Source organism: Clinocottus analis, unplaced genomic scaffold, assembly GCF_023055335.1.
Source record: "Clinocottus analis isolate CAN_PGR_092001 unplaced genomic scaffold, fCliAna1.0.p SCAF_17, whole genome shotgun sequence".
Lineage (NCBI taxonomy): Eukaryota > Metazoa > Chordata > Actinopteri > Perciformes > Cottidae > Clinocottus > Clinocottus analis.
In genome coordinates this window covers 11,345,582-11,371,346 of record NW_027175898.1, presented here as the reverse complement: position 1 = coordinate 11,371,346, position 25,765 = coordinate 11,345,582, and the positions used below count along the sequence as shown (strand labels likewise).

General features: G+C 39.5%; 1 protein-coding gene across 3 annotated transcripts in view; it reads left to right on the top strand.

Moving 5' to 3' along the window:
• stxbp6 (syntaxin binding protein 6 (amisyn)) overlaps positions 1 to 25,765 on the top strand; it is a 51,163-nt gene that overhangs the window by 5,785 nt on the left and 19,613 nt on the right. For all 3 annotated transcript variants that reach the window (XM_068580120.1, XM_068580119.1, XM_068580121.1), the window contains exon 2: positions 2,770 to 2,989. In XM_068580120.1, the coding sequence (XP_068436221.1) occupies positions 2,836 to 2,989 (154 nt within the window). In that variant the 5' untranslated portion in view covers positions 2,770 to 2,835. The remainder of the gene's footprint in view (positions 1 to 2,769; positions 2,990 to 25,765) is intronic.

Sequence of the window (25,765 nt, the reverse complement as noted above, 5' to 3'; positions counted from 1 at the left end):
GCTCAAAGTGGAATATGCGCTCCCTTTCTGCCTGGTGACAGCTGGCAGAGAGATGTGGGCAGGCTTTCTTCACAGCTGGAGGAACTAAGAGAAGATGGAGAGATATTATGGATTAGGGCTTCCACAGAGAGGAACTCCACTGGGCTGATCTGTTTCAGAGAGCAACAAGCAGAGTGGATTTTAATCTTAATTTCTCTGCTTTTTTGTGTGTGTTTTTTCATTGCACCCTCCAGTCACTGAGACGAGAAAATATACAAACAGATACCGAGGGGGAGGGATGAGTTAATTTAGGGCAGTTGCTTTGCAAATGTAAAGTATGAATACAGATGTGTACAGTATAACTACATGTAGTTAGTTTATGCATGATATAATGATGAATGCCCCTCAACAAGGAATTTCTAATCTGACAAAAACACTAGCAATCTCTCCTGTCTTCAAACTGTGTCAAGCACTGAAAGCTCCGACACACAAGAGTTCAAACTACTGTCTTTGGAAAATATGTAAATGCTTGTTTCGTTCTGAGCTAAGCTCAGAAATGTTTGAACCTTTATTTTGACTGGTAATCTCATTGAGAGACACAGGGTCTCATTCTCAAGGGAGACCTGGTCACGACTCAACAGGACTGTGTGTGCGTGTGTGTTTGTGAATCTGATTATTCAGAGGACAAGATGTCCAAGTCTTTTAAGTGCTGTAATGTTGCTACACGTTGAGGTTGGACTGGCACAGTACAGGTTTTGCAGTCTTTATCAGAGTTCAGTGTGACATGCACACACAGCTCAAAGCTCAGTCTTTACATAGATGGCTCGCTTTAAATGCCCCGATTGAAAGAGCTCTCCTGCTCTTGACAAGAGATGTGTGCGAAACAACTTTGTGCTTGAGCTGAGGTGTCATATTTGTATCAGAAGGTTTAGGCATTTTCCTTAGCCAAAAGGCTGAGGTGTTGGGCATCCTTTAAATTCCAATGGCATATTCATTAGCTTCTAATTACTTTCCACAAAATCTTTGTCCTATGTGAAATGACACAATCACCTCTTAAAGCATATCTAGTGTGTCTGCCACTTTGAGTTCCTTGTTTAATAAAATCACTAAGCGAAGGCAGATACCATAGAGCTATTGATTAGATTGTATTATATTGCACCCATCGTGTATTGTCTAAAACCTTTATGTTCCTCTGCTGTTAAAGTATTCGGGCCTGACGTAATGTAATCATTCTTCAACGATGACCCCCAGTCAACAATGGCATCCTTTCTGCTACTAAGTTTGGTGGCAGAGAAGTTGGCCTGTGCACTTTTTACTGTCTATGTAAACCTTGTAGCCCTTCAAGTTCTGCTTTTATAAGGATTAGTCAATGAAACTTTGCCTCCACACTTTCTTCTCCTCAGCTGCTGAACACTCGCTTCAAAGCTTGAGACGTCGTAAGAAAACAACTTTGTGTCTGTGATCCGTTATTTATTAGCAGTTTGACAAGGGCATTTTTTGCATTTAGGCTGGCTTTGCCTCAAAGTAGAGTAATTCATTGACTGGTTGAGACGGACAGAACGGTTCAAAAGTGTGGCCTGTGCGGTATGTGGTTGTGAGTACTTGCGTGTCTCAAGTGAATGTGTGTGGCTGAGAAAATGATTAGCTTCATGGTCCTCATGAGAGCATTTGGACCTAATTAACTCACTTCTTTGGGACTGTATCCTGTATTCAAGCACAGATTTCGCTGACACCATCAGACACACTGCTGTGTCTCTCGTGGTTTATTCCCAGTCCCCAAGAAATACATTCCCTAGCAGACACTGGCTTGTAATAATAGAACCACAAATGCTGCTCTGTATCAGTGAGACTTACCAGTACTCTGTACAGCTTTAGCTGAAGTCATTTCATCACAGTGTGTGGCAGTGCTTCCAAGAGGAACATTGGCAACACATTTAAAGAGATGAAGCATTGAGATAGAAAAACGTTCTCCATTTTGGAGCCCTTTAACTCTCTCTGTCATTACTTTTTACATGCTATACACTGTGAGCAGTGGAGAGTGTATGGATTTAGATTGAGTGTATGTTCGGTTGGGGACCAAGGGGAGTGATTGGCCCCAGGCTGAGGATGTAAACACACAGAATACATAAGCTTAAGAGTGTTCCTGCTCACTTTAGGCTCTTTGTGTTAGCTTTACTCAGGGGTTGCTTCAAAAACAAGGAAAAAATTTATATTCAGCTTTACCATACTTTTTCTTTACTGTCCAACAAGGAGAGATTCTATTCCACGCATCAGACAGCAATAGATACAACAGTACGGAGTACAACAGCTATTTAGCAAGGCCCGTTGTTGCAGCACAGGGTGCAAAATTTCTTGCTAAAGTGGAATATAGGCTGTAGTGATTAATTGAGGTAGTGTTCACTAGATATCTTCTTTGGCAGTCGCATCATTGGTCTCACTGCTCAGAAGCAGCTGTGCCAATCACGGTGGCATGATGGAGACAAACTATTTCGAAGTTTGGGCAAGCATTTAATATAATTGCATCAATTATTGCCATTTCAGTCATAACTGTTTTTCAAGTCTTAAATGATTACATTATATCCTAAAATGTAACAATGCACACACAGCATCTGTACTATAATTCATGTAAAAACAAGTTTTGTTAAGTTGGCAAACGGGTTGTGACACCCACTTTGAGACTTCTGTCTCCTAAAAAAAAAAAAAAGTCAGACTTTTTTGTGTACAATCCTGTAAGTAGTTGACCTAGTCTGTCATCATTGTACTAATTTAGTTTGCTCTTCTCCCCTTCAGGTAAAGTGGATCTCGTCCTCTCCACTCGTACTGTTCGCCAGCTGTTGACTCCTGCTTACTTTCGAGATGAGTGCCAAGTCAGCCATCAACAAGGTGGTATTCATACCCCATGATGAGAAGATGCTTGCCGCTGTGCAGGTGAAGCGAAGGACCAAGAAGAAGATCCCGTTCCTGGCCACTGGTGGGCAGGGAGACTACATGACCTTCATCTGTGTCTCAGGTTAGAGGACAAATGAAAAGCTCTTCTCTCCACTTCACTCTGCTCTTTGTTTGTGTTTAAATGGCTTTGTCTATCTATATGTGTGTTGCTTGCTGTTGCGAGTCACAACATTTCAGTGTGTCTCCCTTAATTCTCCCACTAATGTTTACACTGATAAGCATGTTTATGTTTCCTTCGCTAAAAGAGTGACACGCTAAATCAATTTACTGCTGGGCTTTAGGTCAATCCCTTTTAAGATTCGATTTACACGGAAAGTGAATAATTGGTTCACCAGAAATTGAGGTTTTAATTATTTAGTTTTTTCTCTCCTTATTTAAATGTTAGCTTAGATATTGCTGGTTAATTGAATTATCCATGCATATTATTCATCAGGAGGAGAATGACTAGAGCATATTAATTTCAGTGCCAGCAGAGCTGCTTATAAAGATCAATAGCATTTCTTAATCCTCCCATATTAATGTGTGTTAAACTGTGTGTTGGCAGCAGCGTTGGCAGCAGCAGATTCTATCACTTAAAGGTTCAAAGTTGTTTAATTATGACGAGGAGTATATCAGTACAGCACAAAGTTCTGTACAAACTCTCTTTGCAGATTTAAATTCAAGGTTGTCTTCTGCTAGCGACCTAACATTGACCTGTGTTTACACTCTCAAACACATAAAAGCCATTTGTGTCAAGCGGGAGTCACAATTAACCACAGGTTTCCGAACGCACTTTTTGCTTGTGACTTGTCATTTCTCCCTTGATGTGGAAACGAGTGTTGCTTGAGATTTACTTGTCGTTTTGCCAGTCTCGTCACGTCCCACAGCAGCTTTTACCTTTTGCTGCTCTAAAATCTATTAAAGTTACAAGATATCCTATATAGCTCCAGTCTGTGTGACACAATTAAAATGCATAAATTATTCAATCTTCTAGCCTCCTTGATTTTTTTTTTTTAAATGAATGATTATAACAATACATGACACTATATGGATAGATTTTGAGATTGATCAGGAGTTAAAAAGCTGTGTGGTGGTCTGTCACGAACCGGGCTGCACAGCTACGACAAAGAGAAGAGGGACGCAGACACAAAGAGCGGTTTAACAGAGAAAGGTTTTATTTTATCTTACCGAATCAGTAAGAGCAGAGTTCCCGACAACAGCTCACTTTTAACTCGTTGCCCCTAACGAGCGCAGGTGTTCCCACTCTCCTGACGACTCTGTCTGCCACGCCCACCGGCACACCTGCAGGACAACGACCAGTGGCAGAGACAGTCATCACAGTCTGAATCCCAAATGTGACTTTTGTTTTTCCCCATCACTTTCCCTTTCTGACATCAGATCAGTCAACTCTACGTTTATACAACAGCAATACAATTCTTTAAAATTCATCAAATAATCGTATATAACTCAGGACATACAACACAAAATATGCAAATGATGTATTGATCGAGGCTTTCGCATTCTTTATTTGGTAACTACAACGTGTGTGTGTGTGTGTGTGAGAGAGTGAGAGAGATACAGAGAGATACAGAGACAGACACCTGGAACGAGAGAAGAGACTGATCCACGGTCAGTCTTAAATTCTCTGTGAGGGGTAGCCAATTTAAGTTGCACTCAGTGATGGATTTATACCTCAGATCTCTCCATCTTCTGGTTGGAGCACAATAAGTTTGCTCCAGTCAGTGACTCCAGCCTTGCTGTAGGAATGGAGGGGCCTGCTGTTGGACTGTGTGACTATGAAAAACATCCATAATTAATTCATTCCTTGCTTACTATCTGCAGAGACATCAGACTGTTCATCAACCTTCTGCTAAATAGTTGTTGTTGATTGTTCATAATTTCGAAAGGAGGGACATTTTGTCTCTTATTTCCCTTTTGAATTACATGCTGCGAGTGTAAATGGATGTTGCATAATGTTTCGAAAACAAATCGTGAAATTGCCACTAAAAGCATCTTCACAATCACCCATGTTTATGTCCTGCGTTAGTTAGTCTATTAAAAGTTGTTGCTGTCGGCCCTATGGTAACAGTCTCTGACTAGGCTGCTGTTGTGTATCACATGTGGGAGCACAGTAGTGAAGGCAAGCACTGTGGTGTAGTTTGCTTCGTCATTTATTCAAGCCAGCCAAGCATTGTTCCAAATTGTGTGTTCCTTTGTGTTCCCATGGACATACTGTATAGCCACCCATAAGTGTGAAACCAGGCGTCACCTCTCAGCGTACTGGAGATACAAATCTGGTGTGCATGACTTTAAGTGCTCAGCATTTGTCTAAACTATGTGAAAGCACTGTGCATGTATAAAAAGGTGGGGGAAGGGGCTCGCTGACAGTCTCATGGCTATAGTAGCACATAGCTGAGGGATGAAGGGCCGTACAGTGGCATAGTTATGTAATCTGTGGTATGTCACTTAAGGAAGCCTACGGCATGAGGAGCTGTACTGCAGAGACCGACACCGGCTTTGCACTCTCAAGCAGGGTGCCAGGATGAAACACCAGGTCATCACTACGACTGTAACGCCAAGATCTTATTCTATAGTACTGTCATAAGATCTGACTGAATACACGAAACATATATATATATATATATATATATATATATATATATATATATATATATATATATATATTTTCAACTCTTATGACTAATACTATTACAGAAAATTACTTGCATGCGTTCCTTGGAATACATCACTGCTTTCAAAGGCATCTAATATGGATGTTGTGCAATTGGCCTTGAAACCACGTCAATTCGTTTGAGCTGTCTCTTTAGTGTAGGTGAGTCTCTTTGAATTGGCAGAACACAAGGCTTTTTGTCTGAGGTAGAGGGCTACATCTATCAATTGGACATCAAGGCATGCACAGCTGCAACCTGAAGAGCTGTGCTTCTCGTTTCAGAATTACATGTGGAACAACAATATTCCTTCGAGCGATAAACTGATTTCCATTAAAGGAGGCTTTATATCCACAAGTTCTGACTGTTGTATCCGAGTTGACACAAGGCTGCTACGTGTTTTGTGTGCATGATTAAATTCACATTAATGTCCTAACCTTTTTTGGTGTGTGGTTTGATCAAACTGGTTCATTTTGTCCATTTTGCTTTGTACTTTGCTATTGCAGTCTCGTGGGGTATAGTTTGGAATTACCATGTTATCCCACTCATTTCTACTTTCTTACACAATTCGTATTCATACTAAATATTTAAAACGGTGTACTACTCATTTTTAACAGTATTGATAGATTACGTGCAATGCAGTGGAATTCGCGCAATAACCAAAGGATCACGTATCACATGAAAATCCATCATGTCAGGCTTCATGTAATGTGTATCAATGTCCAGCAAAGCAGTGCCCTAACTATTTAGCATTCTGTGCGCAGCTACAGGTGTGGCTAGCTGTGTGCAAGACGACACAGAGAGGCGACTGAACGAGAAGACAAGTTTAATGTGGATGCTGTCACAGCATCAGTTGTATTGGTACTAAAGAGCATTTCTTCATTGCAACAAGATCAAAGAACGTCACCGAAGGCTTTTCTCGATTGTCGATGTCTTCGGTTTTCCCCCTATGCTGGCTTTGGTAAGAGTTTCAATGACAGACGGAACAGCCAAACACCTGCAGAGTACTGCAGTGCCTGCCCTTTTCCAAATAGTTTCCAATGATGGCCTCTTAGATAGTTTGAGAATGCAACAACATTGGTCACACACAGCCTAAAGCATTTAAATGGTTTGCATACAATATATTTCACTTTTTGAACTTTGTCCAATTTGACTGTTTGGAAATGTACAAAACTAAACATTCTGTAGGCTTTCTCTGGTTTCCATTACATCCCCCTAACCTGTGCTATGACGAGAATTGTATGACTTTGATCTTACACACACACATATGTATCTTGATGACATAGGAGTGTGCTGGAGCGAAGCCAGAATCTCAGCATGGACCGAGGTGGTTAGTGAGCTTTCTCTTTGATCACAGGGCTTCATGCGGTGCCTGTTTGGCTGGACCTCAGGGCTGAAACACTGGGCCGCCCACAACATGTTTGGCAGGAGAGATGTGAGGCCAGTTAAGCTAAGATAAGATACTGTGAAAGTTCACTGGAGTAGCCTATTGGTGTAGGCGTTTTTATTATATTTTTCCTTTCCTGATCTGAAACGTAAACACATTTCTTCCTTTCCCGTCTTATTTCTCCTTCAAGCAATTTTCATGATTTTCAACAACTTTGTTTACCCTTGTCGTTTACATCTGTATGTGTTTGTATGTGTAACTGCTACAGGTTGCTGGCTTTGCAGGGTTCAGTGAGGGAAACGAGGATCCATCTGTTAGTTTCTAAATCGTTTTAGGCCATCCTTTTTGATTTCTGCTGCCTAACTTTGCTAGATCAATGTAAGCCCACGTCTGTGTCCAAGTTATCTGTCATTAACACATGACTTGTGTGTACGGCTACTTTTGATGTTTGTGTACATGGGCACTAGTATCCCAGTTTTAAGCCCTGTTGTAGTTTCATGAGGAACGATATCCAGGTTTCTGTTCATTTGTGTTCAGTTGTCAGGACTCTGAATCCAATCACATGTTTTTTTCTCTGAGAGAAGCATGTGGGCTTCAATGTTTTGTCCATGTATTCATGCACAGTGCATTTATGCAGGCATGTTATTTTGTGGGTTGGTTTACTGTTTTGCTTTATGCGTAGGCTGTGTTGTGTATGTCATATGTTTGGAATCTCATTATGCTGTCTTGGTTAGTTTGCATCTCTTTATCTTTGTGTTTGTTTTTCATCAGTTGAATGTTGAACAGAAAGTAGAAAGGATGCATGTTATCATATGATGCACAGGGATTATTTGATTTGAAAAGCTTTAGTAAGTGAATTAGTAATTAATTACTGTATATAACAATCAGCAATCACACATCATACGCCATTGTTGGTGGGACAAAGATCCCTTACTTTGTGTGAAAGAAACTCATTCAGTCACAGCACAATGTCATTGTTTTCTCCAAAACCTATATAGACTATAGACTCCACAGTTACCACACCAGTTTGTGAATTGCACTTTCCACTTCATTCATCATCAGCCACCTCACAACCACTGATTACATTGTAAGATGGATGGGCAGACTGGGGAGCTCTTTGGTATTTCTAAGCTGCTTAGGAAGTCAGGTCAGTTTTGACTTCTGTTTACTCAGTTCAAGAGCACATCAGACTGACTTTTGTATTCATGTACGTACATATTAGGTTGTCGTGGGTTTGCCAAGGTTAGGCCATTCTTTTCACTTCAGATGGAAACAGAAAGGATGGACTATGCATGAAGATCTGGGAAGAGTTAACACTCCATTATAAAACAGATTTTATGTTCTTTATAGATACACAGAATGCATGAAGTTCAAGGTTAGAGTATACAAATATGTTTCTGAGTTGAAGTCTCTCAGAACATCATGTACAATTTACTTTACTTTCAATACAGAACTGCAGAAGGTCATCCAACATATTTAGTTTGTCAGTTGACCTTAATTTCAAAAAGGTGTCTTACGAGACTGACATTGAGACAGACAAACGTTTGAGAAAATAATAGTTAATGCAACGTTAAAGTTTAGGTCAGGTGTACTCAATTAAAATTCCCTGAGGTTCATTTAGAGAGGATTTCCACATGCAAGGGTCCGAAATGTAAGTCTCCCTAAAGTTGGGAAGCTTATCGGAATACACATTTAAATTGGCTGGGTAGACTCATGAGATGTGATTTACAATGCATGTAATTGGTTGGTGTGTTTCCTGGACCACTAAACAAGGCTAGAAAAGCTGAGCTGGTTGAAAGGGAAATGCTCCATCAAAATGTAATAATTCTCAATTATCCATTGGTTTTAGATCCGGGTCCAGAGACGACGACATCTAGACCCTGACCGCGCGGTCCGCCTATTAGTGACCCCTGATGTAGGTGCACTAACTATGACTATAGTTCAACATTTCTGGAAATAAAAACGGGAACACAGCTCGCCTGGCACTAACTCCTTAACAAACAACAATTTACACTTTGTTTATTGTAAGAATTACAAGATAAAATCCTCCCACTAGTTCTTTTCAGCATCTTCTAGTTTAGTTTTGTTTCCACGTTGCATCTTATTGATAGAGCTTTTTCAAACATCTCGGAGTCTGGACAAATGCTAGTTAACAAAGTTTAGTCAGGCGTGGGTGTGCGGGTGGTCTGTGCTCTGTTATGAAGAATGCTGCCTTCTCATAGGGCCAGTGTAGTAGCAGTGACTGATGCTGGCCTCCCAGTATTTACTGAGAGCAGAGATACACAGCCCACTCACACATACATCAGCATGACATTAAGACCACATCCCCTGTGAAGGTTTGTTTGTGCATATGTGCATGCATCTGTTATGCTTGCTATCCATACCAAAACCTCTTTTTTTATCAGTGTGTTATGGCAGTCTTAGCTAGACTAATTAGGCCCTTTCAGCGGCAGTATCTCGGCTCATTTTTGTGCCAGACTCTTTAAAACATAAACTGTCTTCATCCCTCACTCTTGCCCCCGCTTGTCACGTCAGCCTCACTCTTTGCCTCCAATCTCCTCAATGCTTGAGCGACCTGAGCTAGGGCTAATGGGAGGAAAGCTAAGATGGAAGGTAAAAGGTGTGACAAGTGAAAGGCAGATGGCAAAATTAAAAGATTTAAGCGCTGGAATGGCAATCTGTTGGAAGCTTTGGAACGGTCTTAGGAAAAGATGTCAAAGTAAGCTAGGACATTGGTTCAAGGAAATGTATCGCGGAACTATTTACACTGGAGAGTAAACTGTGCTGACTGGATAATCAGGACACTGATGCATCTGAGAAACAGTGCATGTTTAATATTTTGGGTTCTGCAATAGCCTTATCCTACATTGACATTAAATCTGAGGACTCCCCAACTAGCTTGCCGTCCAAGTGAAACAAATGAGGCATCAGAAACTTGTGAAGCAACGTCAGCTATAGACGCCTTGTCTGATTTTCTCCAGAAGCTCGTACAAATAAGGCTATATGTTACTTTGAATTATTTAGAATCTTACTTTTTGAAATGTGACCATACCCATAGACATGCTTTTAAAAGACTTGAATTGGATTTCATTTATTGAAGTGTGTCTCTGATATTTTATTATTGGGTATTAGATGAGGCATAAAATAACAATTTCTGACCACTGCTTGTGACCACTGAAGTGGCTTTGATGGCTCTCTTCACAGCGCTTTTCTATACCGAAGCCCGCCTGTCTGTCATCTTTCTGCATCAGCCCGTTCTCTGTTCTTCACGGTCCAACTCAGTCTGGTTGTACTCTTTCCAAACAGCAGTTTGGTTCATGGAACACACCTACAGTACAATCTTGCTTTGCAATATCTTTACAAATCAACCGTAATCCTGTGAGAGTTTGAGCTTCCACTGCTTTTATCTTGTGTGTGTGTCATTTCTTCCAGCAGAAACCGCAGGGGGCTTTGTTTCTAGCAGGAGTCTGATGATTGGTGTGGAAGGTAGTGTGTGGTTGTTGGTTTGGAAGACTCCCCTCAGCTCCCTCTTAATGCCTCATTCACGCTTTAGTTGCTTTTGGTGCAGCTCCACTCCTTCTTTATGATTCTGTTTAAAACAGGACTCCTGCTTGGACTGGAGACACACAAGAGATGGGCGATGGAAATGATGAGATAAAGTTGGGCAACTGTGGTATTCTTTCATTGAAGAATTTAATTTGAAAAATGTGTTGGACTTCAGTGAGTTATTTTTGTTTAGCTGTGGTTTGCAGCTCATATATTAAGTTGACAGTTAATTCAAATGTTGCAATGGAGTTCCTGTTCTTTATATATTCCTATATATGTCTTGAGATATTGTTCTGTTGGTGATGTATTTCAATCATTTGGATGAGATTTATTTTAATCTAAGCAGGATTTGAAATTAGGTCAGGAGGAATGGTTAGAGTCCAAAGTTTAAGCCATAGTACTGATAAACAAGGTGGTTCCTACCTGGGGGTCTGCACACTTTACCAGCTGGACATTTTAACAATGCAACACGGCGTGGCTTCTCTTAACTTGAAGACTTCATGACTCATTTGATAGAAGTGTTGAAAGGGAAGAGGTTTAGTTTCTGGTCACTTTGGGGTGTATCATTGTTGTTGTTCTGAATGTTGTGAAAGTGTTGATGACACCCGACAGCAGGGAATGGCTCAGAGATGATTTGATGTGGCCACAACGGGAACATTGAGGAGGTAATTATTGGAGATAAAGACCACACCACACATGTTTTTCATACTGTGTACTCTGACCATTTGTATTGGCTCATTGATGGAGCAAAGACCGTGGAAGCAACTCCCTGCATACCTGGATGTAGTCATCTTCGTGGTGTTCTCAGCTTTTGTTTTTTTGCAAACTTATGTACCCCAGACCCATCCTCCTATCTGTACAGTGTGAAATGAAGGGGAAAAAAGAGAGGAGAGGAGGAAAAAAGAGAGAGCTGTAATAAAAGAGTGAAAGAGCCCTGGCTTTGTAAAAGTCAGCCATCCATATAATTAGCTGATGCTCTGCTCTTGTAAAACTGAGAGACTTCACAACGACACATTTAATAACAAACTTCAGTTACTCAATCTGACTGACTTTCCAACACATTCATTTGGCTGTACTAAAACTGTCATTGAGGATATTTAAAGTACAAATGGCTCATACAAAGACAATGTGATCCATCTGTTGATAAATGAGGCTCATTCCAGTAAAGTTTATTTTTATTTCTCAATGTATTGACATTCCTTGATTATTACAAAATGTCATGGCTGTGCATTTTAATTCTACATCCTTTGCATAGCTATTTTCTCATTATGTCACAGCAATTCATAGTTAATAGGTCAGGAAGTTGCATGATAAATGGAAAAGTAGTCAACTGCTGCTAGGTTTAAGGTGCATTAGTCCTTTGGAGGTATTACATCAAGATGAATGTGAGTGTAATTCATTATGGATCTTTTATTATTTATGTAGTTATCTGAGGACAAAAGAAGGAAACTCAGGAAACTAGTTGCATTTGTTTTTAGGTCTGGAAAACTGCACTCACAGATTGCATCCTTACACTCTTGAGATCTTGTCTTTAGCCAATAATTCAAGTCTTCAATCTTGTATGGATCCTCTTTGCTACACTTGGCCCTCTTTCAACAACAGGATTTGACATAGCCTTGGAGAGGAACGCTTTCTGTAACGGTGAAGTCTGAGTCAATGTTCTGGACTGCTCGCTCGCTAACAACTCTCTTCTGTCAACTTCTAAGATGGATTCCCCTCGCAGAATATTTTCTTCCATTCAGCTGACTTACATTTTCAGTAATTGAACAAACCAGACTTTTATTTGTCTCATGACTTCTGTGTGCTCTGGAAATCAGATTATGAATAAAACAAATATGTATTCTAAATTAGCCTCATCATATCCCACATTCATTTTCACAACTCGCTCACATTGGACTTTTCAGGTTTTGTAGTATGTGGTCTTACTGAAATAAAACATTGACTAGCTCAATGCAATGAACTTCATCATTGGAGAGAGTATAGATCAGGAATCAAAGGAAGGGATAAAACGAAGCACCCATGTTGGGGGTTAGTGGGAGGTGGTTATTTTAACAGTTGCAGCTTTTACCCAACAGTAGCTAAGGATTGACAATGTTTTCTCGTTTGTTTTGTAGAGAATACACATTGTGTTGACCTTTTGATCAACATTTCAATCTGCTCTCTGTTGGATGAAAATGAGTATACAGGGATATACCAAAGTGAGTTTTGGCTTAAAAATTGACACTACACGATCATCCTGGCTTGATTCCTCGAGTACAGTTTTACAAAGGTTTGGCAGACAAAACTTTGATACATCTGCTTAAAGTATCCAGCTGTGTGAAACTCACATGACTAAAATGTTGCGAGATGCCATATTTGAAGACACTGTTCAGAAAGATGTTTTTATTAATAAGTACAGTTTAGTTAATCTACAAGAGCAGCCTCTAAATCTGTTCAGTCAAACACTGATTATTAGAGATTATCTGAGATACCTGAAATTATCAGCCAGAAGGAAAGGGGGATTATTCATCACAATTGACCATATATACCCACTTAGACTATATGAGGAGACAAGGAGGAGCTGTTTGTAGTGGAAGTGGAAGAGACAGATATCTCGATGGAGAAAGGGAGGGAAAGATCTCAAGGGTCCTAACCTCCCATGGTCTTTACTGGAAAGGAGGATGGTTTAAAATGGAAAGTAGAATTTGGAAATCCATTACTGGTGCTACTCTGCCATGCATAATTTTTTTTCGAATCGGAATGGCTTTTTTTCCGCCATACTTGCCATTTAGTAATGGTCCTCATAAAAACTGTTCAGCTATTACTCATGATTTGGATATTGCTCTGCTGATGCATTGTTTGTCTAATTGTTTTACTTTCATCTTCTGCTTTCAAATTCCTCATAATTTCTTTGCACCGTAATGAGAATGTATTACCGACAGTGCATTTCTCATCATACTCACTGTATCCCTGAGCCATGTATTGTTAAGGACAACAGACACATTTCTTCTTCACCTCCCCAGTGTTGGTGCGTGTCTTGCTACAATTTACAATGTCTAACGCCCAAAGTGCTGCGCAGATAAAATATCTCCCTGGACCAAAGGGGCTGATCAATTTATGCATGTCCTATTTATAAACTGTCAGCTTCTCCTTTGCATCCACGTTTCTCTGTGCTCATTATCTCACTCATTTTCCTTCCTTAAAGTCTCTCAATAGCAAAATTGTGAAAAAGAAAGATACAAGAGTTGTGATGTTTAATATTTTAGAGGACATATTCTTTCAATCCATGTCTTTTTAGACAGTATTATTCATCCTCACTTTACTCACCCAGCTTAGAGCTGTCTCTGTCTCGTCAGCTCCATCTAAACCAGTGTTATGGGGCTAATGAAGCTCAAAACGTACTGTATCTGAGCCAGCACGCAGACAAATGCGTACATACATACATACAAAAAAAAATAAAAATAGCCGTAACACTGGAAACTCCATGCATTAACCTTGGAGACTCATTTGCCTGACTGTAAAACTTTAAGGAGAAACATGCTATTCTTTGCCACTTCAGCAGGTACGCTCTTGCGATCTGTCCAGCTCTCTACCATTGGAATATCTTTACTAAATGCAGTCAGTGTAATATGGTGTGTATATTTGTGTGTGGGTAATATGAGTGTGATAGGGTCACCATCTCTCTCCTCTCAAAGAGAATGGCTTTTCCATGGCACATTAAAATCACAGTATTTTGCAAGTGGTTGATGATTGATGTATTAATCACTGAAAGGACCCTCATGTACTATTACTTTATTTGTGTTACAGTGCACAATACACAGCAAATGTGATCTAAAGTTGTTAGTGTGGGCGGTCTGTATTAATTTAAGTGATTACAATACGAGGTGTCTCAGAATCTGATTGGCTAACCACCTCTTCTAAATAGGTTCCTGAGGTAAACCCTGTGTGGATCTTCCAGCGAACAACAAACAGTTAATGGTGGCCCCAATGTCACCCCTATCATTCCTCATGAATGTGTAAAAGAGAGAAATAAAATGTCTGTATCATCTTTTTTAGGATTCCAAGTCTCTGCTATAAAATTGTGGTTTCAATGCTCAGGGAGAAGAACTGGCTTGTTAACTTACTGTAAGTGATTGAGGCAAGAATTATCGATTAGGCTCGTTTTCAGAAAATCTCTTGCTGCTGTCACAGTAAATGTTTGTTCGGCTCTTTCCTTCCAGCCCCAAAGTATCGGAACAATGCAGACTGCATATGCTGAATTACATACTTTTGAAAAGCAAACATTAAACAATTGAGTAACCCCCGTCCCCTTTGTCGACTCATAAATATAGAAACCAAGTAGAACTGCTGATTCATCTTTTCCATCTATGCGATTCATGGTCGTTGTCAGCTGGGGTATAGCTATATATCTATTTTATCTAGCTTCTTTTTCTTAATTCATGAGGCATGTCACAAACTGATACCTCGGCAGTTTCAAAGGATCCATTCGCTGGTATGTCTCACTTCTCATGAGATTCAACATGCATCTTGCCGATTTATATTATCATTGGACATTTAATCTATTTGCAAACTGGGCATTCACTACAGGAAGGGTGAATTTCCACTAACTTGCAGCCTTACCTGATGCCTCAGCTGCTTCTTATCCCTCCTCTCACTGCATGATGAATCAAAAATGCATTCTCTTGTCCTGCAGGCTTTGAGAAAAGCTCATGTCTAATGGGATAGTGCAACCGAGTGCCTGTAGAAGGCTAGTGGCATTAACTTGTTATAAGTTGTGAATAGAGGATAACATAATAATCCACATACATGCTGACGGTAACACGATAAAGCCAAATGCTTTTCATAATAGTACCATTCTGTACCTACTGACAGATGATGTGTAAAAACTTTAATTACATGTCTATTTTGCTCTACAGTCACCGATGAAAATATACCTTAATAGACCTGATTTTCAAAAGCTGGCTGCAGATGATGGTTTTTAGACGCTTTATTCATTATTCACTGCGTCTTGTGATGTACCTCAATCGATTTTCAGGTTTTAGTTCTTTGACTTAGCAGAAATGTTCTTTGCCTGTTTGTTTGCTGTGCTGTCAGACTGCAGCTGTTGGGAGAGAACAAGGAAGATTTAAAAGGAATATACCGGTAGTAAGAAAAGCTTCTCTGTGAGGACTTCTAATAAGGCATAGCAGGATTGATACCTTCAGATGTAATGAATTCATTGCTGGATCCGATTCCATGGTAAAATACTGGCTGAGTTTGATGTTTCTTATATCATTTTAAAGCAGCTGGTATCGATTTTGAAGTGAGGCACATGGATTTACAAAGCCAGTGTATCAGAAATGAACTCAATCAGTCTCTTTAAAGGGATAGTAGATTTGTCTACAGCCCAAAACGAAGAAGAATTTTGCCTTCCAAGCAGATCTCCAGAGTCCAGCTGCAGTCTAAAAGATTAAGGTGCAGAGTTTGATTTGATATTGCACACCACCCTCTGTTATATTCATCTTTTATTGCATGTTGTGTTTTTTTTTTTTTTTATAAAAGAGGAGTTTCAGTGTTAGAAACGAGTAGTGAGGAATAACAGGAACTTTAGAGTTGCACCTGCTTCAGCAGGCCGGTTATCACAGGGAATGATTTGTGCTTCTTGAGCAACATGCCCTCGAGGCTAAAGCTACATGACCAAACTTAATTGATGAATAGTCCATGGTTCTTATGCTTGCAATTTGTGAAAGGGAGATCCTTGATTTATTAGGTTTTTTTTTTAAAACCCTTTACTCCCTTAGCGGACACAAGCAAGCGTATGACTAAGTGAGATGGGAAACTAAGACAGGGGAGATTGAGTGACATCGTAGAGCTGTTTGTGAAATAACCCAGTGCAACGTTCAGACAGTGCCAAAAGACAGACGTACAGCTGTGCAGGTCACTTGTCCAGTGTGCTGCTGGTTTCATGTCTGGCAGAGTCCAGGCGTACAGGCTACATATGGGGTCTGCCCCACATCGGTCCTTTACTGATTACGGTTTTGTTTGGATGGTGGGAGTGTGTTTGTTTGTTTGTGTGGATGCTGCCTTGTGTGATTGGTTAGATCAGGCCATTGGACGGGGCTCAGCTTTGATGCCAGCAGACGGCAATGAATCTACTGAGCCTGAGTAATTGGACCTTGTGGGGAACATCAGACCCACTTTTGGAAAATACACACACTCATGACAGCACTCTACCACACAAACGTAAACACACTGCTTCCCTTAATATCTATTTTTGTCACAGTTATCAGAAAAAAAGACAGCCTGTTGTGAGATTAAAATAATTGCTTTTTTTAGACAAATAATTTCCTCTTTGCCAGTAACAAATCTGAAGCATCACCAGGGTCAAGTCAGACTTCAATCAGGAATCTGAAAGATATTTTTGAAATAAGCTACAGTCAGACAAAAGGGGAGGCAAACTCTGGCCAACAGTTTCCATTCCTTATTTACACTCTAGTAAAACATTTAACAGAAACATGTTGAATGTTCTAAAGCTCTGGCCTGACCTTATCTTCCAAATCGGTGATCTGCTACTCTTGGAGAGCAGCCACATATACTTGATTTTATTAATTCAATTTGCTTGACTAACATTTATTTCGTAAACTAAAGTAGTTGTTGCATTTAGCATAAGAATCAAACTGAACTAAACATTCATAGAGAATGCAGTTGTTCTTGTGAATGTATTTTTATTTGGTGTTTGTCTCTGCATCATGAAGACACGCTTAAACATACAAAGTCAAAAATTGAGAAGTTACAATAACTTTTGTGAATGCCAAGCCTACCTGTGCTGTGAATCTAGTTGCTTTAGAGAGTTTGTTGTTGGTAGTTTTCGACTCATCGTGGTGACAGAAAGGTTTTCTGACCCATTTGTTATCCCAGTTTACAGGTTAGAAATTTCTATTGATTCTGAATTCCAGTCGTGGCCTCTTATTGTTTCTTTTAAACAAATGGTTTACGTTGCTAAGGGGTGGGGCAGTGTCTGCGTAATAAAATCCAATTTGAAAGCTTGGAAATGGATGTTTCTGTAATCACATTTGTAGTTTGTGTCATAAATTTACAATTATCCTTAAAACATAAAAAGGAAATACATTTTTATCAGCTATCCTCATAATTGGCAGGTGTGTCCGTTAAACACACAATCAGTGTACTCTGCTGTTTTTGAACAAGATGTTCTTTAATCGAGGCCTTTTATAATGGTCAAGAAATTAACTAAGAGGTCTTGCAGGTCTTGCCAAAAGAAAGAACCCGAAAATTTGGCCTATTCTGATGAATTTAAACGATTTGGGAAATCCCTCGATCCCCCAAACAAGATTATAATGCCAGAAAAAAAATCTACTTTCCAAATAAGAGAGCTGCACATGCCGATCAGAAGATGAGTCCCCCCAGCGGTTGTGAGGCTTAATGCTGACTTTTTTTTTCATATCTCTGTGACCCTTGAATAAACAGATGAAAGTTCAGATGTTGTTGACTTTCCATTTCTCTCTCCTTCCATGCAACCCTTAACTCTGAAGGAACAACTTGGGGCGAAAGAGTATTCTTCCCTTTAACTTTAATCTGTTCATCTGTTCACCATAACTTTCCTATAGCTTGTCCTTCCCCCTTTTCATCATTCCTTTCCCCTTTCACTTTCTTGACTTTCATATCTTTGACCTTCTCCTCGTTATATTCAACATCTGATGGTTTTCATCTACCACCCCTCCTTTTTACAGTACTTTGTCAATTTGGTTCTTATCATATGACGAGCTGGAGTGTTTTGGATTTGAAGCTAAGGAAGACAAATGGTGTCCTCACTTAGATGCCTTGCTTATGATGTTATTCGAGAAGTGTTTCATATTGAAAACGATTATTAAACACATGTTATAGATAGGCTTCTGTCCTTTTGGTTTCATGAGTATACTATTTTGATCATCACTCTAAAACTAAAGGGTTTATGCTTAATGCTTTGATAAGTTTGCCCTGAGGTGCTAGTTCATGGGTCTCCATCTTTATATAAACCATGGTGGTGTTAAGACCTTTGGACTGTTAAGTACTGTTGTTGACAAGCCAAATTTCCCTTCAGAGAATAACACCACTGCCGTTTTACTTGCATGTTAATAAAAGTATATGGGTTTGGCGCCAGTATCTTTTATCTGCAATCCACAAGCCAAGATTATTTTATACTTCTCAATGAATAAAATTTCTAACGGCTGATTGTCAGACCGTATTGTCTTTTTTATTGCTAGAGTTTTTGACAGAAACAAGGCGTTTGTAACTAAGATTGTAGGCGTTTCTAGATGATCTAACTCCACTTTCTGGGTTAGGGTCTGGACTTCATCACACGTTTAAATGGAAATGAAATATTTGTGATTATACTTTGGATTCTGATGTCACTGAAGTTATTGTGTAATGGCTTAGTTGCTCCATAAAATGGCTCTTCTTTGTTTGTTTATACTCATCCCATATCACCATCCCAATATCCAAAGAACTATTTAAAGATTTACAATACAAAAATGCATTTCATTGTCTCCAATATGTGCTTTAAATGTAGACCCTTTTAATTGAACCAGATGCGTTTTCATCGTAAATCAATAATGTTCAACTCTTCAACTTAGTTCAAAGAGGGGGAGCCAAATGCAGGACACAAAGCAGGCAGATTGAAGCAACAACAGACAAGCTTTGATAACAAAATGCTCATTCCAAAAGACAAAAACAGGCTGGCAACAGAACTGTTGGAGTAGGATGAGGCAAATCCAAGTTAAATAAAACAAGCTGAGAACAACCGGTATGGTACAAGGAACATGAGAGAGAATACTCGTGACAAAAGCAACCAAAGCAGGCGACCTGTCAACTTAAAGAGTGGAAGAAAACAAACTAAATACACAACGGATGGATTAATTATTTAAACGCACATGTGATAAAAAAAAAAGAATAAAAACAGGCAGGAAAAAGACAAAGCCAGGTAAAACTATCAAAAGGAAAGGGGAAACTAACTACAAACAAACCCGAGGCAGGGAGCTCAAACATTTTTTTCTCCATCCTTCCGGAAACTAATAGTGTTACTTTTCCATTGACATCAAACGGTCTATCTTTAGCTAACTGTTAACATTAACATGGAGAAGGTGACTACATTGAGGGAAGTTAGAGACAAGTGCATGCATTTATGTATTCATGAAGGTGTGCTACATAAAACGTGCAGTTTTCATCAACATTCATCATCATATTGGGAAAACATTCTAAAATTACACAATCACTGTTTTTACATAGGTCAAATAAATAGACTTCATGTCTTTGAAGTGCAAGTAAAACTAGAAATATGAAATGTTGATAAATATTGTAGCTGAAATGCGGTCTACCTATATTGCCTTTTGGAGTTACTACATCATTCCAAGCTGACAATAAATGATATGGATGTAACATCATGTCTGCTACTCCTTCATTGCGACATCTTTCAAGCTGTACCTTCGCGGTTCATGTCTGGCTTTTTCTAGAAATAAAGAAGGGTTATTCATGTCACTTGATAAAAGTTGGTCTGCATCTATATTATTGCATCTTTCAGTGTTTCTTTGGTTGGCAGTTAAGTTGGGGGCTGAGAGCTGGACTTTATTACATTCTGGTACTTCGGGCAGGCGGGACCTGGAGCTGTCAGCTTTATGAGTCTCTGCATTGGTGTGGTTGCCCTTTGCAATATGTTTAGTGTGGGGATTTATGTTGCAAGAACAATCCAAACAGTGGCAGAATTTAGCCTTTTTGAGGTTTCATGGGTCTTATGCAACAACATTGGTTGGGGACGTGCCCAATGAGTCACTCTGGAAGTGGGTATGTGGAAAATATATCTGCCTGTGTACAGATTAATGCAAATGGAGACAAATGTTTCAACAGTTGGATTTGCATGGTAACTCATTATTGTATTGACCTCTGATCACATAAGGGATGGCAAGGCAATATTGCCTGTGTATGGATTTAGGCTCAACCATAGTCTCATTTGTCTTAACTAAGATACAGCGTGAGATAATTTTGCAATGACACATACTTGTATATTTTTTCTTCATGTGCCACTTTAGATGCATTCATGATCTAGTTTATACACGCTAATAATCAAATATTTTGTATTAGTTGTAATCACTAGTTTTGATGAACTCATATCCTATACACTTTATTTATGTATTGTTCTCATTGGGTAACCCCGTCATGGCCCTCACCCTTCTCTTTTCTGCCCAATGCTTATAGTGCAGAATTTACACCAGACTTGCATGCCAGTGAGTGGCATGCCTGTTAATTGAGCTAATGAAGGTCACCCAGAGGAGCAGCTGGAGTCCTTCTCTGTATCTACAACACTCCCTGTGGGGAAGTTCCTGCCTGGCGTGAACCTCACCAGGACACTAAAAAACACCATATGCTCCCCACCCACCAACTCACACCTTTCCCAGTGACTCCAGACTGCCCTCCAGACTGCCACTGAGAAATTCAATCACAGAGCCTGGAGCTGCCATGTGGCCCGCTGTCCAACCTAGAATCAGACAGAACTATCAAGAAGTTTCACTTTATTTAAAGTGGCATTAAGTGTTTTTTAACTAATACATTTAGGAAACACAACCTTGAGAGTTAAGTTTTTGTCATGCAGGTGTGGCTACATCAGTTTATTTCTTTAAGTTTTAAGTTAAGTTAAACTTCTTGTTGGAGTTGTGTTTCTGACCTTCAGATGTCCTGGGATTATTCTCAATGCAAAGTGAACATTAAAGTTTCCATTGTCTTGTGTTTCCTCATTTTAACTCCTATCCTCTTCTTACTGTGCTCTGAGATCATAAAGCTGGGGGAGCTACTGTGTGTCGCACATCCATTATAGGCCGCTCCATTGCCTCTTGTTGCTGTGAGGGAAACCATTTATCTTCAAAATAACAACTTTTCACAAAGTAAGAAAAACAATCTTGTTTTGAGCAAGGCGACAATGCATTTCTTTGAGGTAATCCAAAGGATTTTGAAGTGGTTTTGTGAGCTTTAGTTTGGAGAATTTTCCCAAACCGTAATCCTTCCACCTAATCTGAAAATGTAAGAATCATGAAAAGGCAGAGATACCTGGATGTACTGGGCAGCAGTGCCCTTCAAAGATGTGTGCGAATCTCACCAATTATTCATAACTGCTGGCAAAATGCTTGCAACGGATTAGTCCCTAATGCTTGTTGAGCACTCGTACAGTGGTTTGTTTTGGGGTCAAATTAAGTTATCACCTCGTACAAAGTGGTGCATAGAGTAAAATTACATGTAATAATCCATGCAACAAAATGCAATGCTATTAATATATTTAAAAAAATCCATTGTGGCAAATGGGGATTCCGTATGCTGTAAATCATACAGTTCCAGAACATGGGAGAACTTCTGCACAAAATGCTTTGTGTCGTAGTTCTAAGTACATTCATTACTTCATCTTCACAAACTGTTGATTAGGCGCCGTAGGGAATGCTTTACACAATTATTGTATTAATTATATGAATAAAGATCTTGTCTCTACACAGAACTTTTTCATAGCAGGTGTTGAGGCCATCACCAGGCAGTGAGGCAGCTTTGAGTGTTCATCAGGATGTAAAGGTTAGCTGTGATGTGGAATGGCACGCTGGCATCTCCCTCTCTCCAGGCAGCTGTTTGGCTGAACAGCCTGGTGACAGCAGACTGCAGGGACTCTAGTTGTCGACTATTGAGACTTCCTCTGTCAAGCGCTGGGTGGGCTGTGCTCTGATATTTCACATTTAAGGGCATGGCTCACCACCCCTGCAGACTCCCTGACAGTGCTGTATCGGCACATGCTGTGTTTTTGTGGGATGCCAAGCGCATGTATGAGAAAAGGTGTTTCTGTTGGACATTGTCTTTCGTTCATGCATTATTTGGTAGATGATTACTCAGGATATTGTTTGAACATTTTTCCCTTTCAGTCTATATTGAAAAATGCTCATCTTACAAGTTGAACAGACGCCAAAAGAATCAAGGTTGTCATTCTTTTCCCCTTGCGCTTTATACAATGCTGAAGACGAAAGGAAAGGAAGAATGATATCATAGCTTAACATCATTCTCACAACCCCCCAGCTGTTTCCCTGCTACATGGTCATCCACCCATGGAAGAACCAGATGGAAACTCGATGACAGAGGAAACAAATGAAACTTCCTGCATGTTCATGATCCATCCTGGCAGAGTAGCAATCTGTGTCCTTCAATAACACTGGTTTTGTCTGTTTTTTGGCACGCCGGCGACATATTCTCTATATTTTTTCACCGGAGTCATAAAGTCATTGCACTGTAACTCCTCTGATCCATCAGAGATGAGTTTAACCTCGAGGTATGGCACATTACAGGACCTCTCAGACTTTTTGGGAAATGGACTTTTTTGCTGTTTTGACTTTCAGCCAGATGTGAGGATCAGTTTCGTTTATGTGCTTGGAAAGCAAAGATTGGTCAGAATGTGATATCTGGATGGATAATCAGCCACAGGTGTCCCTAATAAGGGAAGTTACTGAAAACCAATATAAATATCCAGTGAATGATCCAGCAGCCCTAATTGGATACTTGAAAAAAAGTATTCATCTGGATTTTAAGTTTGTTATTGTTGCATTGGTGAGCTTTGCCAATAATTCTTCCCTTTACTGTCATTCCTCTTATCTCCTTCATGCACGTACAGCGTACATGCAAAGTGCTGTCTTTTAGTTTTCATACTCATTAATTGCAAATCGTCATGATTCACTACAGCAACTCCATGAGACAAATCCAGGTTGTGTTACATTGTCATGTCATACTCCTCATACTAAACCCCTCTTTGATATATCGTTACTTAAATGTGTTCTTGGACTGTATATTTGATGTAGCCAGATCACGTTTGCTTTGTTCTTTCGCATGAACCCTTTGTCATGAGTTCTGAATTATTCATCTTCTGCTCCACCTTGACCAAATGTTCCGCAGAACAGCACTAATGGGTTTAAAACAAGAGTAAATGCAACAGAAAATGGATGTCCTCGTCCAAAACAGTGTTTATAACCTTGTAAATTAAGTAAGTCTCACGTTTATGGTAACCTTCCACTATTGCTTAGATTTATTTTCCACTGAACAAGTCAATTTGGGAACTTCGCCTCACTTAATGATTCATTTCCAGTTTAATACAATACACATGTGTCCTACGCACTCTTAAACTGCACACATCTGTAACCATTGCATCATTTTGATTATCAGGTTATGTCATCTGTATCATCTTTTAGATCACTATGGTGAATGTAGACAGGAAATTCTGTATGGGGCTGGTATATGAGGGGAAAAGCTATCCAACAGAGACCTACAATGTCATCCCCTGGCCTCCTATTGTAGTGATCATTGTAGCTTTAAAGCTACAGTAGGGAAATCAAACAAGCCAAAATACTTGATTTAAAAGTGCTATTATAGTACGTCCTTACATAAGGGAGGCTTCTGTTCTGTGTAGGGATGCTTTTATAAATGTAATTTGTTGCTCAGTTGACTGTCTCCATGACCTTGATCCTACTGTAGTCTGGATTACTGGTGAGAAAGACTGATGGATGCTCATTACCATCCAGCCCTCCTTGCTGACATGCCTCATTTATCATGTACTTCAAAACTTGGCCAAAGTCAGAACCTTAAACAGCTATTGCTTCTGTGTGTTTTAATGGTGGGTGTAGCGGGGAAGTTTAAACACTTGCTTGCAAAGTATCCAACTTTTCATCCCGTGTGGTCACAAAGGAGAAATTGGAGTTCGGTTATTAAGCATTAGCATAGTTGTCCCTCGTTGCTTACTCTGGTCTGTGGTCCAAAGATTTCATATAGATGTTATAATTTGTGAACTTAGATTTACTCACATGAATTATTGAGCCGACCGTATCATCGTGAGAAGACATTTCAGGTAGGGTTTTAATCCTGTTTAGTTCTCGTACGTGGTAGGAATTGTGATTGCAACCATCATCCAAACACACTACTGTGTACAGAACAAAAATGTTTTTAATATATAATAATGTTTTCCCCTTTGCCAAAGCACATGCTGAGACACAGACACCAGAAATAAATTCTGATGCTTTTTTTTTTCTATAGCTATCATCTTTTGAAAAGTTGACTGTCTCAAAGCTGAAAGAACAAAGTGCTCTGCAGCATAGAACTGCATAATGCAATCATTTCCTTTGCAATTTGAAAAAATCTTTTTGCCGATATGGTGCCAAACATATCTTTCTCTGAGTTTACCAATAAGACCAATGTGAGGGAAACTTTTCTATTTTCTTTTGGTGTTCTTTAAAAGCAGTATGTACTATATTCTTGAATATCTGAGGGGCCATATTAATCTCAATGTCTCTCCCTCCATAACAAATACAGACGGTTCTTAACTGAACCTTGTCTAAAAGGGAACAGATGGACCAGGAAATGAGATCTGGAAACAAGCCGGAACCTTAATGCTTTGAATCATCATTTGATTTCACTTTTTAGGGCTTAAGGTAGACTTCAATGGGGATGACTCACTAGTATTCAATCCAACTCCAACAGATGTTTTAGTAATAGCACCGAACAATTTGAGATATTGGGATAATAGATACATTAGAGGAGTAGTCAAATTGAAGTTTAAAAATCTCGATTGCAAACATCACAGAACCAAAGGCCAGACCACCCAGACAAGATGTAAATACTGTTGTATCTCCATTAGTGATGGAAGTTTGTTAGAGGGATACAATGACAGCAAGTTGGGATTCAGTCAGTGGGGAAAGTACACTGAATAACTTCCATCACTGCATGTTGTTTGCCTTCCAGCTTCAAGTATCCCTGAACACACACATTCAGTTAACGCCTGTCTAATGCAGTAAGAAATTAGAAACACTTTATTATTATTATTTATTTTAATGGTGTAAGTGCATCATTTAGGGATCTTAACAAAACTTTCAAAATCACATATACATTTTTTTAATTAGAAGAAAGCGACGTAGACAGCAGCAAACTGTTTCTCGCGGAGCTACAGAGTTGTTTGACCTGCTCTGTGTTAAAACTGAACATCATGAAACATCACAAGTTATTTTGGCATTTTACTTTTGAGATTTTTGTGACTGACTGCTAAAAGTTTAATAGGGAAAATGACAAAATAAACACCTGACATTTTCAGTAGTGCTGTGTTTCTATGCTTACACAGACACTGTTTATGCTTTAAGACATTTGACCTGAGTGTTTAAAAGGCACTGTCCATCTTGTTCCCACAAACTGGCTATCGCTCACCATTTCTTTCTAACACTACGTGACCCAGGTTTGACACAGGTTGTTT